Source organism: Neomonachus schauinslandi, chromosome 1 (genome assembly GCF_002201575.2).
Source record: "Neomonachus schauinslandi chromosome 1, ASM220157v2, whole genome shotgun sequence".
Taxonomy (NCBI): Eukaryota; Metazoa; Chordata; class Mammalia; order Carnivora; family Phocidae; genus Neomonachus; species Neomonachus schauinslandi.
Genome location: NC_058403.1, coordinates 209240825 through 209256571, shown reverse-complemented (window position 1 = coordinate 209256571; position 15747 = coordinate 209240825). Strand labels below are relative to the sequence as shown.

General features: G+C 58.7%; 1 protein-coding gene across 1 annotated transcript; it reads right to left on the bottom strand.

Moving 5' to 3' along the window:
* Positions 1 to 1111: 1111 nt before the first annotated feature.
* RAB11B (RAB11B, member RAS oncogene family) lies at positions 1112 to 12836 on the bottom strand. The gene is made up of 5 exons (XM_021705584.2): positions 12591 to 12836; positions 5894 to 6089; positions 4784 to 4977; positions 4380 to 4460; positions 1112 to 3809 (listed from the first exon to the last, which is right to left on the bottom strand). The coding sequence occupies exons 1-5, from the start codon at positions 12628 to 12630 to the stop codon at positions 3664 to 3666; spliced, it is 657 nt and encodes a 218-aa protein (XP_021561259.1). The 5' UTR covers positions 12631 to 12836; the 3' UTR covers positions 1112 to 3663.
* Between the last annotated feature and the right edge of the window lie 2911 nt (positions 12837 to 15747).

The following is a 15747-nucleotide window of genomic DNA, read 5'->3' as shown; positions in this document are numbered from 1 at the left end:
CTGGCTGACTCAGTTGCTCCCTGCTCAGCTGGGAGCCTGCTTCTCCCTCTCCCTTTGCCCCTCCCCCTGCTTGTTCTCTCTCTCTCTCAAATAAATCAAATCTTTTTTAAAATCTCCTTAAAAAAAGAGAGTGCCTGGGTGGCTCAGTCGGTTAAGTGTCTGCCTTCACCTCAGGTCATGATCCCGGGGTCCTGGGATCAAGCCCCACATCAGGCTCCTTGCTCAGCGGGGAGCCTGCTTCTCCCTCTCCCTGCCACTCCCCCCCCTCCCCGCTTGTGCTCTCTCTGTCAAATCAATAAATAAAATCTTAAAAAAAAAAAAAAAAAGAGGGGCGCCTGGGTGGCTCAGTCGTTAAGCATCTGCCTTCGGCTCAGGTCATGATCCCAGGGTCCTGGGATCGAGGCCCGCATTGGGCTCCCTGCTCAGCAGGTAGCCTGCTTCTTCCTCTCCCACTCCCCTTGCTTGTATTCCCTCTCTTGCTGTGTCTCTCTCTGTCAAATAAATACATAAAAAACCTTTAAAAAATAAAAAATAAAAATAAATATTTAGAGGGGGAATATGTCCAGGATTTGCACACAGGAAGAGAATGGGGTGAAACCAGATTGGTTGAAGTTGGGTAGTGGGCTTATGGGAGTTAGACTATTCTCTCCACTTTATTTATTTATTTTAAAGATTTTATTTCTTTGACAGAGAGAGACAGCGAGAGAGGGAACACAAGCAGGGGGAGTGGGAGAGGGAGAAGCAGGCTCCCCGCCGAGCAGGGAGCCCGATGCGGGGCTCAATCCCAGGACCCTAGGATCATGACCTGAGCCGAAGGCAGCCTCTTAACGACTGAGCCACCCAGGCGCCCCTCTCTCCACTTTTAAATGACATAATTTATTTAGGTTAACACAGTTTGTGGAAAGATTAAACACAGAGTCACCCTATAACCCAGCGATTCCATTTCTGGCTATCTACCCAAAAGAACTGAAAGCAGGGACCTGAACACCTCTATCTGTACACCCGTGTTCACAGCAGCATGATCCACAATGGCCAGCAAGTGGAAGCAACCCAAATATCCATCGATGGATGAATGGATAAACAAGAAGTGGACTATCCATACAATGGACGATCATTCAGCCTTTTATTAAAAAGGAACTTCTAACACCTGCTACAACGTGGATGAACCTTGAAGACATTATACTAAGTGAAATAAGCAAGTCACAAAAGAACAAATACTGTAGGATTCCACTTATAGGTCCCTAGAGGAGTCAAATTCACAGACAGGAAGTAGATGGTGGGAGCCTGGGATGGGGCAGGGGGTGGGGAGATGATGCTTCACGCGGACAGAGTCTCAGTTTTGCAAGATGAAGAGTTCTGGAGACAGATGGGTGGGCATGGTTGCTCAACACTGAATATACTTAATGCCACTGAGCTGTACACAGAAAAGTGGTCAAGATGGCCAATTTAATGTTGTGTATTTTATCACCATTAAAAAAAAAAAAAGACTTAAGAACAGTGCCTGGCACCGAGTGTACATGCTGGGCTTACTACATCACTGAAATCAGAGTAACTGAAACAGCATCGCTGGACTGTAACCCCCAAGGGGACAATGTCATCTCAGTCTCGTTCCCTGGTATGTGCCTCGGGCCCGGCCAGTCCATGGAGGCTCAGGAAAGATCTGATCTTTGGACTGCCTGAAACCTTCCAGGGTGCCTCCATTACTTCACCCAGCCTGCCTGAAGCCTCTGCCCACCCTCTGTCCTCCCTATGCCCACCTTGCCCAAATCCAGATTCAGCACCCCCAGGGTCTGAGTGAATGGTCCCTGGAGTGTTTGTGGCCCCACCAGATCTGCCGCTGTCCTGTTGGGGGCCTTGGCTCAGGACGCCCCCTGGCCTGGAGCACACACCCTGCCTCACTCCAACTCCCCTATGGGAACAGCCCCCTGTGGCTCAGGGCCCTTCTGGAAAGACTGCCTGGGTTTGCCCAGCTCTCCAGGCAGAGCAGCCAAAGCCTGGCATTGGGAGAAGTAGACCCCCGTCTCTGGTGGCTCTTCAAGGGGTCAAGGGCATAAGTGACTTTAGCCAGAGGGTAGAGCTTCTAGAACAGCTGCAGGCACTCAGGTGAGAGAGGAGTTACTGGGTCACATGGTCAGGGCAGGGATGGGGGGGAGGCGAGGGGGATAGCAACACTTCCACCATAGTGGCAAATGGCCCTCAGGCCAGGGGAGAAGCTGGATCCTGGGGAGAGGCAGAGGAACTCCAGGCCGCCTGCCTCCCCTCTGGCACCAGCGTCCTCCCACTGGGCCCTCCTTAAAGGGCAGCCTGGGATGGGGAGAGCTGGAGTGGCGCCGGTATCACCAACATCCCCTGGTCGAGTCCCTCTTGCGTGTCCTTGATGAGACCCCAGGGAAGGCGGCGGCCGTGGGCAGCAGATGGAAGCGAGGACAGTCCAACCCCAGGGCTGGGAATGGGGAGCAGCGGGCACAGGTCAGCCCCTGCTAGGAGGCACCCTCAGCTCCTGGGCCGAGAAGAAGTTGAGTACATCCCCCAGCCACAGGGGCAGCTTGGACAGGGCACCCACCCCTCCCCGGCAGGCCAAGGCCCCCGTGGTCAGCTCGTGGGCCTCCGCACTGTCCCGGGTGGCGCTTGGACCTGCTCTTCTAGCTCCCTGCGGGGCTGAGCCGGGCGGACGCAGCCCGCAGCGGGACGTGTGCCTCGGGAAGCCCTGGCCCAGCCGTGGCCGCCTGGCGGAGAGAATGAAGACAAAGGCGCAGCGGCAGGTTTCTGTACAGGAAGTCGGATTATACATTTTAGTAACGGGCGGAAGAAACGAGGCATCGGGGCAACAGTGCGGGGGCCACAGGGAGAATAAGAGGTCGAGAGCTGGGGTTTGGCGTCAATCTTACAAAGTGTATAAAGAATCTGTGTTTCTCTACAATAACAAAAAAACCAAAGGCTACAAGAGCGGTTGTATATACAAAACACGGAGATATTGCTTCACTTGCAAACAGGTTCCTGACCAGACGGGAGACAAGACAGAGAGGGGCCCAGGAAGGGGCTGGAGAGCGCGCTGCGTGCAAAAGGAGGGTGAGGGGGGATAGCGGTCTTCTCCCAGCACAAATCTACAGGCAGGAGCTGGTCGCGCACGCACGGGAGACGTGGAAGGCGTGTGCGGGTGCTGGCTGTGTGGGGGAGAGCAAAGGGGCCGGGAGCCCAGAGTGTCCGCCTGCCCCGGCCCCCTGGCGCCTTGCTCTTCGAGCAGCAGCTCGGAAGGGGGTTCTGTGTGGGGACTGGGGGGGGGGGGGGCCAGTGGGGCCAACCGGCCGCAGAGGGAGGGAGGCCGTCGCTCCCTGGAGTCTGCCGTGGAAAACTGGAGAAGCCCGCTGGGCGCGCCCCTCCTCCTCGCCTCTGGCTGGCCCCGTGCAGCCTGCCACCCTCCCTGGCCCGCCGAGATGCACACTGGGACCCGAGAAGAGCAGGCGCGGCGACCCGGGCGTCTGGCTTTCCTCGAGCGGGGACAGCAGTTGCCACTCCATGACTCCTGTTCTTCCGGGCCGCAGCCAGCCGTGCGGAGCTCGATGGGAGGGACGGAGAGGGCGGGGCAGGGGAGCGCAGCGCGGTGCGGGGCGGGCGGAGGACGAGGACGCGCACGCGCACGCACGCGGGCGGGGCGCGGGGCGCTCACAGGTTCTGGCAGCACTGCAGCTTGTTGGGTTTCTGTCCGTCGGTGGTGGGCGGCACGCTGATGTCCACCACGTTGTTGCCGGGGGACTCATCATGGGCTGCGCGGTCTGCGATCTGCTTCTGTGACACGATGCGGTAGATCTCTGCAGGTGGGGGAATGCGGGGTGACCCATCTGGACCTCAGTGTCCTCTGGGGAGCACCCCCAGGCTGAGCCCAAGACCGCTCTCAAAGGCCCCCCTCTGTGCCCCGTGTGTCCCCCCATCATGTCGGGGGGAATGACAGCAGGGGCTGGGCTCCTGGAGGCTCCCACCCGGTCACCAAGTGCTGGCCGGGTGCTCAGCGAGGGCGGGACCCGTGTCTGGTCACAGAGCTACCCCCCCCAGCCGCGCCTCTTCTCCTGTAAGATCAGAGGCCCCTCCTCCTCAGAATAAACGCCCAGGAGCCCAGGGGCCCTATGGCCCCGCGGCTGACCCAGCTGGCTGTTCTCGGGTGGGGCCACGGCAGAGGGGGTCTCTATGTCCTCAGGATCCGGCCTGATCCCAGGAAGCACGCCATGTCTGTCCTCATGTCCAGACCGGCTTTCGGGTTTCAAGAATAAAGCTTCAGGGACTGTGTTCTGGAGCAGGCAACTGGGGTGGCTGGTGCCCTTCCCAGGCCCACCCACAGTGGGCATGTTGGGGTTACCATGGCCCCAGCCAGGCCCAGTGACCACCTGTGAGGATGTTCTTGAAAGCTTCCTCGACGTTGGTGGAATCCAAGGCTGAGGTCTCAATGAAAGACAAGTTGTTCTTCTCTGGAACAAAAAGAATATTGCCCAGGTGAGCAGTGGGGGTGGGGGGGAGCGCTACCCTGCATCCTCCCAGGGACCCTGCTTGCTTGCCCGCTTGCCTGGCCAAGAAATGAATGGTGGGAGCCAAAGAGACAGGACTGAGATGCCCACACCTCAGGAAGGGCAAGCTGGCAGGGGCCTACCTTCCAGATGGTTCTCCGATGCCTCAGTCACAGTCCCACTTTCAGGAATGTGGCCCCTGGGGGAGGCCCGGGCAGGCGGCCCCGTGTGACACCGACACGCCCCACCCCCCCCAGCCACACCTGCTCCGGCCCGGCACAACTCACCTGCAAAGGCACGAGCCTCGTCAGTGGGCACGGCCCGCAGGTGGCGCAGGTCACTCTTGTTGCCCACCAGCATGATGACGATGTTGCTGTCGGCGTGGTCCCGCAGCTCCTTCAGCCAGCGTTCCACGTTCTCGTAGGTCAGGTGCTTGGCGATGTCATACACGAGCAGCGCGCCCACGGCGCCGCGGTAGTACCTATGGGCGCAGCGCGTGAGCTACCCACAGGGGCCTCCCAGGCTCGGTGGGCAGCAGCTCCTTGGCCCCCACACACGGGGCAGGGGGCACAGAGCCTACCCGAGGGGTGGCCACTGCGGCCTCGAGGGTGGGGTGTGTGTCCCCAAGTTCTGGCTCTGCTCCCCGGGTTCAGCTCAGGACTACGGGGCCAGAGCAAGGAGCTTGGGACCTGGGGTCAGCAGACCCTCACGGGGTCAGTCACAAAAGGGAAGAAGGAAAGGGCCGCTGCTGGGCAAAAGCCCTGATGCCCACCATGGCTTGGCCAGTCTGACCACCGAGGCGACTGACAGACACCCATCCACCCCGAGGGATTAGGGACATGAGAAGGTGACCAGGCCTCAGTGGAGGGAGTCCCGAGGGCACGAGTGACTGACTGGAAGTGGCGGGACGCTGGGAGGGTCTAGGGAGAGGCAGCCCCAGTGGGTCCTGGTAGCGGGGGACCACAGGAAGGCGAGGGATGCCAGGCCTATGTGGGAGGACAGGGAGAGGGTGGGACAGGGTCTGAGCTGAAGCGCAGAGGGAAGCTGAGGGAAGACAGGCAGGGTAGGCGAGCAGGCAGGGCTGGGGAGCGGGCAGAGGGGACCAGTCCAGGGTAACAACCCTCACGGCGCAGCCAGCCTCGGTGAAACCACAGTGCCTTAAGGGACAGGGACTCCAGGGCTCAGAGGAACCATAGGACATGTCTTCCCTAGGGTCACAGTATGGCCAGGACTGGGCACTGGTCTTCCCAACGGTCCCATAACTCCTGGAGGTCCTGTCCCTCCATCCTGGGCCAAGGAGCGGCTGCCCACCGAGCCTGCCCACCTCCTGCCCACCCTTCTGGGCCCACCGGCCCCACACGCATGGCTTCCTGCATTGCCCCAGCCCCGTCACTCACGCCGAGGTGATGGCTCGGTAGCGCTCCTGGCCGGCGGTGTCCCAGATCTGCGCCTTGATGGTCTTGCCGTCCACCTGGATGCTGCGGGTGGCAAACTCCACGCCGATGGTGCTCTTGCTCTCCAGGTTGAACTCGTTGCGGGTGAAGCGTGATAGCAGGTTGCTCTTCCCCACGCCCGAGTCCCCAATGAGCACCACTTTGGGGACAGGAGGGAGACAGGTGAGACTCGGCAGGCCGGCCTCCCCGAGCCAAGGCCCATACAGCACCCATGCCCACCTGCAGGACCGCCAGCGGCACCCTGGGTGCTGCACAAACTTGAAAGCCAACATCAGAGCAGCGGGGCTGTCCTGGAGCCCGAGGCTCCACATCTGCTGGTGCAGAAGCAAGCACAGGCTCAGGGCTCCCGGAAACACAGCCGCTGTGGACAGTGCAACACCCCGCTGTCTCTGGTCCTTCAGAGCAGGGCTGCCCCAGTGCCGATGTACGCACCCAGACATCCCGGCGGGCAGGCAGAGTGGGGATCTATCAACCCCTGACCCTCCCCTGCAGCCCGGAGGCCAAGAAGGCTTCAGGGCTGGGCCACCTTGGGCGAGTCATTTAACCTCTCTGGGCTGCCTTTTCTGCAGAAGGGGGACTCGAGGAGAAAAGGCAGGATCAGAACTCCAGTAACATCTAGCATGCTAAGGCAGGCAGGGAACAGTTATTGCTAGGTTCTTACCTACAAGGGTCTGTCTCTGGAGCTCTAAGTCACAGGAAATGAGAAGCCTCCCCCCCACGCCCACCCGCTGCTTCCTCATGGAGGGCTGCCGCAAGCAAACCCACATTCAGCCCCGGCATCGTCAGAGCTGGCTCATGCGGAACAGGAATGTGCCCTCTAGATGCATCTGCAAAGGCACAGAGCCTGCCACCCCGACGCCCCCAGAGTCAGCCCTTCCTGCAGAGACATCCAGAGCACAGAGTCCTCCTGAGCAGGGCAGGGCAGGCCCCTCCAGTCTCTCCCTGCATCCCTCTGCCCCAGCCAGAGAAGCACTGCCTCTAGGGGCCAAGGTGCCCCAGGCTCTGTGGTAGGGCCACATGAGCTGGTCCGGGAAGAGTGTGAGCCCAAGATGCTGTCCTTAGACCCAGCGCACACTGGAGTCTCACGTCTGTGTCTGCACAGTGTGTGAGCTGCCCATGTACGCGTGGGAATATGTGCAGCGGAGAAGAACAACACATGGCTGTCTGACCAGACACCCCAGGCAGAAACCACATGGACCCCCACGTGTGGACCTTGGGCTCTGGCACCCAAGGGTGGGTCTGTCCAGTGGAAAGCCACGGGGGCTGTAGGTTTGGTCACCCACAGCCCCAGTTAAGTTTTTCCTCGATGGAAAGTTGTATATGTGCATGGCCAAATTCCCACGGCTTCTGACCACCTTCACTGCCCCACCTGGGGCCACACCACCGGCACCTCTCCTGGGGTCCTTGTGGTTACTCTCATGGCCAACCACCAGGCTGTTCTCCTGGAGGCCACCAGAGGGCGCCTGTGAGCACCTGAGTGGCTCCCACCACTGCTCTGCCCACAGCCCTCCAGGGCTCCCACCTCCCAGATGTAAAAGTCCAAATCCTCCCAGAGCCCCACAGAGCCTTGCACCACCTGCCCCATGCCCTCCCTGCCCTCCCTCTCTCCCCCTTGCCCACTCTGCTCCAGCCACAGGGGCCTCCTCACTGGAACTCGAAGCTAGACAGGGCCACGCTGCACTTTGCCTGGACATTCTTGCCCGGGTACCTGCCTGCTGTCTGCCCTCCCCTCCTCGGTGTGGTCCCTCAGATGGCACTCGATCGAGGAGGCAGGCCCGCGCTGCCATCCTCTTAAAAGCCCACCCCCCTCCCCGCCGGCCTTTCCTCCACAGCTCCCCCGACTCAGGTTACCATCCTCAGGCCACAGAGGAGGAAGGGGCAGGTAAGGCAGCCCCCAGAAGACTAAGAACAAGAATGTTTAATGAGTCTGTCCTAAGAAAGCCCTCGATGTGCACCACCTCACACAAGTCTCATGTAACCTTTACAAGAGGAAGCAGGAGAATGCCGAGCCCAAGGCACTGTGAGCACATGCCTGTTTGCAGGCCTGCTCCTACCTCCCAACCCTGCTCACCAGACAGTGACTTGCCCAGGGCCACATGGCTGGAAAGTGGTTTGTCAGGATCTGAACCCATGTCTCCTGCATCCAGAGCTAAGCTCAGGGATCTGGGTCCAGCCTCCTCCTCTCCCACCATCTGGGGCATCCTGACCCTCGGAGTAGTGGGTAAACTCCTGCTCATCCTTCAAAACCCCTCAAGTCAGGCCTCTCCTCTCCCTTCAAACCACCATGTGACCTGGCCTCCATGACCTGGGATAACAAGGCAGGTGTTCTCTTGACAACGTAGGTGCCCAACGGAAGACTGCGAGCCGACCTCGGAGAAGGTGGAAAGAGGTGGAGATGGACAAGGGCCTGTGACTCTCACCCACGCTGTGGAGCCCACCACCCACACCCCCAACCCCTCACCTCCTTCCCGCGTGGCCACTGGGACCTGGCCAAGGCTGGAGAGGCTGGCTCACAATGCGTATGCCCTCGGGAATGGAACAGGAAATGAGCAGGAGGGTCCCTTCTGGGCTCTGCCCTGTATGGCCACCCCCATCCCCTCCCTCCCTTGCCAGCCTTGGCCCCCTCAACTCTGCCCTGGCCTAGCCAACAATCTCCTCAGCACCTCGGGCCAGGCCAAGCCCTGAAGGCTTTGTGATTGCGTTCTCAGGGCCATCCCAGGAGCGAATGTTCGTATTATCCTTCCCCTTGTGCAGCTGGGGGCCACTCGGCCTGGAGTGACCAAGTTCCTGGCCCAGGGTCACCCAGTGAGAAAGCGGAGGCCAGAGCAAGATGAGAGCCCCCAGCCACTGCACAGATGAACTGCCGGCCCGCCCCTAGCCCACGGTGCCTGATGCAGGGAGGTGGCCAGTGGGGCAGTGGCCAGGCTGGCCCCATGTGAGGGCTAGGAATGAGAACAGCATTGTCCAAGGCACAAGTGATCTGTTGTCTTGGGGAAATAAAGGGCCCTTGAGGACACAGCCCCTAGAATTTCCACAGAAGTCGGTGGCATCACTGGCTGGGAAACGGCTCCCCCGGACATGCCACTTGGCTGGCAGAGCAGGCAAGCCCAGTTGGCAAAAATAAAGAGCTGGCACCTCTTGAAGCCCTGGGTCCTCCGACCTGCCTCACGACAGTGTGGCACCCCTGGGGCCCACACGCTGACACTCAGGTAGACTGTGGCCGTTTGGGGGGGGTGCTGGCTCCCCTACTCCAGGCAGAGCAGGCCCCTGCTTCCCCCCCACCCCAGGAAGCCAGCCCTGACCATCCCAGGCCCCAGAGACTGGCACTTGAGGGCAATCCTGCCACAGTTATATCCCGGGCAATCAGAGCGGAGGACAGATCGGGGCCCAAAGCCAGGGCACAGACAAGGCCACCAATGGGCCAATGGGGGAAGATGGCATGCTCGGGTCCTTACCGGGGGGTCTGGTGGGGGCCCTGCCCAGGCTGGAGAGCAAGGAGGCTACCTCAGGAGCACTCAGCAGAGGAGGGTGAGCATGGGGCTGGCCTGTTCCCTGGGCGCTGGCTGCTACTCTCTCCTCACCCCCTTTCCCAAAAGGACTCATGGATGGCACAGGGGTGGGCAAAGCCCAGGGGACAAGGTCCTGGGCTACCACAGCAGCTTCCCACTTCAACCCACATCCTCAGAGGCCAGGTGAGTGGCTGGGGGGCTCCAGGAAGTCCTTGGTGGCCCTTGGGGACATAGCTGCTCCCACTGTGGATCCCGCAGCCTGGTCCAAGCCAAGAGAGATCAGGGCAGCCCCCAGGGGCTGATCTGCAGGTTGGGAAAATGGCCCATAGCTGTCAGGATAAAATGTTAGCAGGCTGAACACGAGGATCTATAATTAGGTACAAATAAACAACCTCACTCCTGGGGGAAGGGGGAAAGCGCAGTGAGGAAAATAAACAGCACGTGGGGAAAACACCCAGGGGGATCTGCTGGCCTTGGTCTTGGGAGGTCAGGGGAGCCACCGTGTGATGTGGCGGCCAAACCAACCAAGGCGGTGGCGGGAGGGCTAAGCAGGGGGCAGTCAGCGTCCCAAGTGAGAAGTGTGGTGCCTCCGTGCCAAGGGAAGGGCCAGAAGGTGACTAAAGCCTGGGGGAGGCTGAGCAGAGGGTTGGGGGCATGACGATCACTGCCCCTCCCCTCCTGAAGGGCCCCTCGGACTAGGTGATGGGGCTGGGGAGCCTCGAGGTAAGGAGTATGTGCCAGACCCACACAGTTTCCTTCTCCTGTTGGAGTGAAAAACTGAGTGGATTTCAAGAGAAATATGCAGAGATAATAGGGAGACCTCCAACAAGACACACGTGTGAACGTGAGGTCTCAGATGCCCGCGGTTTGGGAAATATTGACCTTGTGGGTTCAACTTTCACTTCTAACCCTGAATGACTCAGAAAAGTAGGCTGAGGGGGGAGGGCAGCGGGGCAGGCAGCCCCCACCCATACCCCCGCCCTGTGCCAGTTGCCGCCGAAGCCAGATCTGGGCTTCCAGGAAGAGGACTCTGGAGATGAGTCCCGGGAAGCACACAGTCGCTCCATTGCCCCTGACCCAGTAACTGGACTTCTGGGAACATACTTCAAGGAAATAACCCAAAGGGCAAAAGATGACTAGTGCAAACACTCGAGCTGGGTTATTTATAACAGCAAGCGGCTGAAAATAACAAGTGGGCAATGGCCCCAGAAGCTTGGAGGTTGACGACTGGGCTTAAGGCCCCCTGCCCTGCAACCAGCACCTGGGGAGCAGAGGCCTCAGGGCCCCAGCCACAGCAGGATGGAGTCCCGTCCACCAGTGGCCAGTCCCTTTGGGGGACTGACAGAAGAGCTTCCCTTGCCTCTAACGTGAGAACCCAGGGCAAGTCGGCACCAGGACCTTGGCCTGATACCTGCTGACCACACAGCTTCACCTGCCAGTGACTTATGAGCCTGCACACAGCTCCCCGGGGCCCACGGTGCCACGTGACAACTCTGGGCCTCTGTGTGGGCACTCCCCCAGCCCAGAAGCCTTTCACCACATGGATATCCCAGGTAGGGAGTGCTCCACCGCGCTCTCCACATCCCCAAGGTCCCCAGGCTTCCGGCCCCAATGTGTGGGATGATAACACAGACACAACGGTCAGTGATGGACACGGACCGCACTCCCAGAGATAGCCAGGCTTCCCCAACGAGGGGACGATGTCAACCGCTGGTGTAGGAGGCAGACCCTCACACGGCAGGCAGCAGGACAAAGGTGCTTCATGCGGGCCCAGGGTTAGCTATCAAGGGCAACCATTGTCAGCCAGGGAGCTCAAAACAGACAGCCCCGGGCCTGGCCAAAGCCCAGGTTGGCACAGAAGGCACTGTGAAGCCAGTGACTCTTTTTTTCTTTTTTTTTAAGATTTTGTTTTTAAGTAATCTCTACACCCAAAGTGGGGCTCGAACTTACAACCCAGAGATCAAGCGTTGCATGCTAGACTGAACCAGCCAGGCACCTCTAAAGCCAGTGACTTAGGTCAGTCCACACCCCCAGCGATGTGGAGGGAGTCTCCCCAGCTTGAGCGGCAGGGCGAGGGAGCTAGGCCGGCAGTGGCTGTCTGACCTGCCACGGCGGCACTTTTGGCTCCTAGAACCCTCTGTCCCTCGGGCAGGGACGATCCTCTAGCAGGTTGGCCAAAGGCCAGCCCATCGGTGCCCATGTGTTGGGGGAGGTGTTCTAACAGGCTTAGTCCCACATATACTCCTTAGGTGGTAAAGCCCAGAGCTGACCTGGGTTCAAATCCCACTCCAACACTTTTCAAATGTGCCCTGTCTCTCTGGGTCTCGGTTTCCAGGTCCACAGAGAGAGGCTGGATACTATCGACGACCTCACAGGGTTGGGGTGAGCATTCCAATGAATTCGTGAAGTGCTTAGAGAAGGGCAGGGACTTTGGTGGTTCTATTAAGAGTTCTAAGAGTTCAAAAGATAATAACTGGTGGTTACTGTTAACCACCAAGCCTGGGTCCAGCACACACAGTCCCCCCGCCAGGCGCCCCTTCCACGCAATTCTGGGTCAGCACCCCAATCCAGGGTCCCAAATCCAGGGTCCCCCACCACACGCCTCATCCCCTCGCGTCCTCTCCCTTCCCAGGCACCGCCCCCAGCCATGCCGCCGCCAATCAGGACCGGCTCCTCCCACTCCGTGAGAGAATCACCCCCACCTGCCCAGAGCCAGCCCATTTCTTGGACACGCCCACCACGCCCTAGCCCCGCCTCCGACGGCCCCGCCCCCACCACGAATGGAGCTTTCCACCCAGTCGGCCCGCCAAATGCTGGGGAGGCCCCGCCCCCGGAGGCCCCGCCCCTAACGGCCTCTCCCACCGCTTGGGGCCCCACCCCCTCTGGGCCCCGGCCCCGCCTCGGCGCATCCAGGGCCCCCAGGCCTCTCTGGGACGCCCGCTCCGCACGGCCGCGCACTCCAGCCCAAAGCTGACCGAGCCCAAACTGCCCCGGCCTTCCCCGCTGCCTAACCCGCTGGGCCCCAAGTCCCGGACTCCGGCCTGGGCCTAGCGGCCTGGAGCGCAGCCTCAACCCGCCTGCCCGCCGCCTTGCCGCCGTGCGCTCGCCCGTCTCTGTCCCACAGACCGCACCTTTGAATAGATAGTCGTACTCGTCGTCCCTGGTCCCCATTGTCCTGGCGCTTCCGGCGGGATCGGCGACTCCGCAGCCCCACCACAAACACCCGACGGGGGCGGAGCCGGCGCCGCGCAGAGCGGCGGCTGGATGACCAATCAGAGGCGGGTGGCGTAGCGACCGGCACCCAGGGCAGCCAATCACAGGCAGAAGCAGATCCTCAAGGGTGGGTGCCGCCTGGGATCCACCCTCTTCGCCTTCGGTCTCCTGGAGAAAGGCGGAAGGAATGCGGACCTTTCTGAAGTGACGGCTGCATCAGCCTATCAGAGGTGGGCTCTCGAAGGCGGGGCGGAAGACTGTAAGAATTAAACAGATTGATGGAACGAGTAACCAATGAGAGGCTTGATTCAGACGGTCCGGGAGTACCAGAGGACCTGTCCGGGAAGGGAAATGGGGCTACGTCCAGGTGATGTTACGCTAGCTAACGTCCCGATGACGTCATAGGTCAATGCGCGCGGCTCTGCTCCCCCCCCCCAACCCCGCCTCCCTCTGCCCTCCCCAGTAAATGACCGTTTTCCGGTCTCTGAGCGGGTTTTTGTTTTTTGTTTTTTCCCACCTGGGGGTTTCCTCTCGGTTCTTGGTTGGATTTCCATCGCTGTATTTGGGAGTCATTCAGGTACCCCACTACCTCAGTTTCCTCCGCTACATGACGGGAGAAACTCACTTCGTGGAATCTTTGGAAGATAACTAGATCATCTCGAGACCTAAAGACATACTAAATCAACCATCCACTTTCTGTCATTGAGGCTTTAACAAATATTTATAAAGTCCATCCTGGACGTCAGACATGATCCCCCCTTCTCTATCCCCTTGCCCTGTTATATTCCACCTTCTCTCCCCCGGAGGATTTACCACTACCTGATATTAGACTGTATTTCTGGGGGCGCCTGCCTGGCTCAGTCGGTGGAGTATGCGACCCTTATCTCGGGGGTTCGGGCCCCATTTGGGCGTAGAGCTAATTTTAAATAAATATATATATATATATATATATATATGTATTTCTTGATCCATTAATTTCTCTAGTCCCCTGCCAACAGATCATCAGCCCCATGAAGGCAAAGACTCTTGTCTGTCTCTGCTGGTGCTGTGTCCGCAGTGTTCAGTAAATATTTGATGAGTGACGAATAATGTAACCAGAGAGCTCTGTGGTAGTTATTTTACTATAATTATAATTATTATCATTGCCTCGTGGACCTCATCCCTGCATTGTCCAACAGGCATCCCAGACACTAATTTGGCCTCTTTTCCCATATCCACTCCTCCTGTGACTCCGTATCCCCCACGCCACCCCGCACCTCAATCCTCCTCTCCTGCCCAGCTCACAGCCAAAGGTCATGGATTGCTCTCTCCTCATCCTTTAGTCCCCTGCTTCTTCCTGCCTCCTTTCCTTCAGTTGTCTTACTGTTTTCCTCCTCCCTTCTCAATTTCTGACCACTTCTCACCGCCGCCACTGCCACCATCTCAGTCCTGGCCCCATCATCACTCCCTGAACCTGAGCTGTTGTCTATCCCCAGATCTCCCTGCTCTGCCCTCACCCCACACAGTCTGCAGTCAGAGGAGTGTTTTTTTTTTTTTAGGTAAACTCTATGCCCAACATGAGACTCAAACTCACCACCCAGAGATCAAGAGTCACACGCTCCACCGACTGAGCCAGCCAGGAGCCCCAGAGGAGTCTTTTAAAACATAAGTCAGATTGTCCCGCTCACCTGTTCAAAAATCTTTCAGTTCTTCCTTTGAAAACATTTACTGAGCACCTACTAAGTACCAGGCAGTGCTCTAGGTGCTGGGGATGCAGCACTGAATAAGACAAAGTCCAAGCCCTTACAGCTGGCATCTAATGGGGTCAGGCACACAAAAGCCAGTAAACAATCTGCACAAGATAATTTCAGAATGGGAAGCGAGCAGTGAGGGGAATAACTTGGATTATGTGATGATGGTGGCGATCCTTAGCGAGGGACCCAGGGAAGGCATCCTGGGGGAGGTGGCATTTGCACTGTTTGGGGGAGGGGAGGAGGTGGTGGGAACAGCATTCCAGGGGGACACAACAGCAAGTGAGAGAGACTCTGATGGATCTGAACAGCCAGGTAGCCATGGTGGCTGGAGAGTGGGGTCCAGGAGCCAAGAGATTAGACAAGTTGTAAAAAGCAAGACTGGAAGCCAGACCAGAGTGGACCCTCCCGGGCCTTGTCAGCACACTCCCAGGCAGTTGGCTTGAAGCCTTGCACATTCCCTTACAAATGCCCTCTCCCCCAACTCCCAGTTCACCATCCTAGCTTCCTGCCCAAATGCTGCAGCCAGGTGGGGCTATTAAATGGTTCCCCAGTGAGCTTTACTTCCTGCCAAGGTCACAAGGGCTCTCACTGTGCGCTCTTCCTGGAATGCCACCCCCCCCCCCCGTCTTCTTTGAAAACTGACTCAAGGGGCGCCTGGGTGGCTCAGTTGGTTAAGCGACTGCCTTCGGCTCGGGTCATGATCCTGGAGTCCCGGGATCGAGTCCCACATCAGGCTCCCTGCTCAGCAGGGAGTCTGCTTCTCCCTCTGACCCTCCTCCCTCTCATGCTCTCTGTCTCTCATTCCCTCTCTCGCAAAAAAAAAAAAAAAAAAACTGACTCAAAAGCCACCTCCACCCTGAAGCCTTTTCTCCAGGATAGCTCATAGTAATATTAGTAATGTTGCCTAATGTTTTTATTGTGTGCTATGAGCCAGACACTGTTTGGAGTGCTTTTCATTTACTGCCACATGAACTCCTCACAGCACCAGGAGAACAGAAAGGGGTCGGGATGGGAGGGTGGGGTACCAGAGGCTCCCCACCCCCCATTTTCCAGGTGCAGGAACTGAAGCCACAGAGCTTTAACAGACTATCTCTAGTCAACCTGGAGAATGATGTGGTTGAAGACTCCGACTCCAGAGTTGGGCGGGTCTGGATTCACATCCTGGCTCTCGTTTGGTTCCCAGTCCTAGTGGTTATTCTTTGTGTTGTTCCCCGGGATGGGAGAGGCCGTGATGACAGGAGATGCGACAGGGTTGGGGAGATAAGCTCTCTTGACAGAGTTTGAGGATTAAGAGGGCAGAGGTGAGGGAACCCCCTACTGCCCCAACCTCCATAGGCAGCAC

Coding starts and splice junctions, on each gene's coding strand:
- RAB11B (XM_021705584.2), bottom strand. CDS start 12,630: ATGGGGACCAGGGACGACGAGTACGACTATCTATTCAAAG. Junction 4,978..5,893: donor TACCGAGCCATCACCTCGGC/GTGAGTGACGGG, acceptor CTGCGCCCATAG/GTACTACCGCGGCGCCGTGG. Junction 4,461..4,783: donor CGAGGCTCGTGCCTTTGCAG/GTGAGTTGTGCC, acceptor TTTTTGTTCCAG/AGAAGAACAACTTGTCTTTC.